We start from the raw sequence: 1,921 nt of genomic DNA on the forward strand, positions 1-1,921 counted from the left end.
ACACACACATGTCGTGCCTTGATTTTCTCTTGTGTTCCTTTTCTCGAGTCCACGATTTTGTTGCATGTTCGTTTGCTTCACCGGTTGGTTGGGTGAACGTGATAAGCTAGAGTTGAGAGGCTAAATGGAGGACACGTGGTTATCTCCTCAATCGACATGTCAATCCTTAAAATAAGGAATATAAGATAAGATAAGAAGATGTGTATCCAAGTTCCTTGCATGCAGGTGCCAAGGATAACATTCGTTAAATGGTTATCATAAGTGTGTCAACCTTAACTTGATGCCAGATAGTCTAGTCCAAGATCAAAATGACTCATTAAATGGCTACCATAAGTGGTTTGAACATGTATCTTTTGTGTCAAGGAAAGAATCTTGACATTATCCCAAATAGTCCACTTCACCAAAGACTCATTTTTAATATCCTCTTTGACAAAGCACAAACTTATGCTTTCTTCTCGGGGCCAAGTTGATGGAGCTAGCTAAAGAGGCTATTTTGGCTATTGCAATTAGATCTAAGCTAAAGCTAAGTTAGTGGCGAAAGGATCTTTTGTTCAATAAAGTAGTTTACTTTTGTTTTTTTCGAAAGGATAATTTTGCATGAAAAAAAGCATGAAGCCATTGGAGATCACGCTATACATGAAGGAAGAAAGGGTGGCGATCTTGTTCTCAAAGTGGAAGTACAACAATGAGCATTGCCGGCCTCCTCCACCCATGGATCCTCTACACCCTCATCGTCTTCCTATCCAGCTATGTCCTCTTGGACCTCCTCACCAATCACTCTGATCCCTCCTCCCTCGTCTGCTTCCCCCTTCTGCTCGCCTCCCTTCCCTCTTCTTATCCCCCGCCTTGCTCCACCCGTGATGCTCACTTCGACTTTAACTCCTCCCGCTTCCCCACCCACAATCCCTGGCTCCAGATGAAATGGGTCGGCGATTCCGCCCCCTGCCCCGTCAAGGGTCACCTCATCGAGAAGCTTGACGATTCGTACAACTTCCGTCGTGGTTTCGCCCTCAAATTTGCCTCGGACGTCGAGGATAAAACCCACCTCCTCCCCTGGCTCCTGGCCACTCGCATCGACCTCAACCAGCCGTCCAGACGGGTTTTCCTTGACCTCGGCGCCAATGCGTTCTCCACGAGTATCACCTGGTTCCTGCGGATGTATCCCTGCGATTTCACAGAAGTCCACGCTTTCGAGGTGAATCGGGGACTGGTGCAGAAACCTGCAGTGGGTTTCGACGAGGGCTCCAACTATGCCGCTCCGAATCAGAATTCGCTCACCGTGAAGGAAGTCGCAGGCATTCCTCAGTGGATGCTCGATCGAATCAGTGTGTACTACAAATTCGTGAGCGACAGGGACGACGAGGCGAAGGGGGAGGTGAACATCACCAGATTCATCAAGGAGGAGTTGAAGCTACAGGCTGAGGACACGGTGGTGGTGAAGATGGACATAGAAGGGAGCGAGTGGCCGATTCTGAGGAGGTGGCTGGAAGATCCGGAGATGGCTGGTATTGTGGACGAACTGTTTGTGGAGGTGCACTACGAGCATCCAAGCATGTTGGCCTTTGGGTGGGGGGCGTTTGCGCCTACGAAGAGGGAAGATGCAAAGAGGCTTTTGGCAGATTTGAGATGGAGAGGTTTCTATGCTCATGCGTGGCCTTGAGAATTGCTTTGCTAAATTCCTTCTCTTAGTGACTAATAGTAAGCTTAGACGACGAGCTACTTCCTTAGAGAAATGCTTTGGACGTATTTTTGAGTAAACCCTACTAGCTACCTCCTCAAAATGATGATTTTGGAAATTTCCACCTCTATATTTTCACATATAGTTAGCGTTGTTGGTTTTGGGCTCCCACCTTTTTTCTATTTCCACTTTTCTATTTCACCTTCCATTTCTCCATTTTTCTTCTTGCATTCCATTAAATCT

At 47.1% G+C, this 1,921-nt stretch overlaps 1 protein-coding gene across 1 annotated transcript; it reads left to right on the forward strand.

The window, feature by feature from the left end:
- The first annotated feature begins 685 nt into the window (after positions 1–685).
- Positions 686–1,681, forward strand: LOC147886587 (uncharacterized). Its single transcript, XM_087395955.1, has one exon. The coding sequence runs from the start codon at positions 686–688 to the stop codon at positions 1,658–1,660; it is 975 nt and encodes a 324-aa protein (XP_087252081.1). The 3' UTR covers positions 1,661–1,681.
- The last annotated feature ends 240 nt before the right edge of the window (positions 1,682–1,921 follow it).

The sequence above is a fragment of the Dipteris shenzhenensis genome, chromosome 24, assembly GCF_047967505.1.
Source record: "Dipteris shenzhenensis isolate YYH24624 ecotype China chromosome 24, Dip_SZ_1.0, whole genome shotgun sequence".
In the NCBI taxonomy this organism is placed as follows: Eukaryota; Viridiplantae; Streptophyta; class Polypodiopsida; order Gleicheniales; family Dipteridaceae; genus Dipteris; species Dipteris shenzhenensis.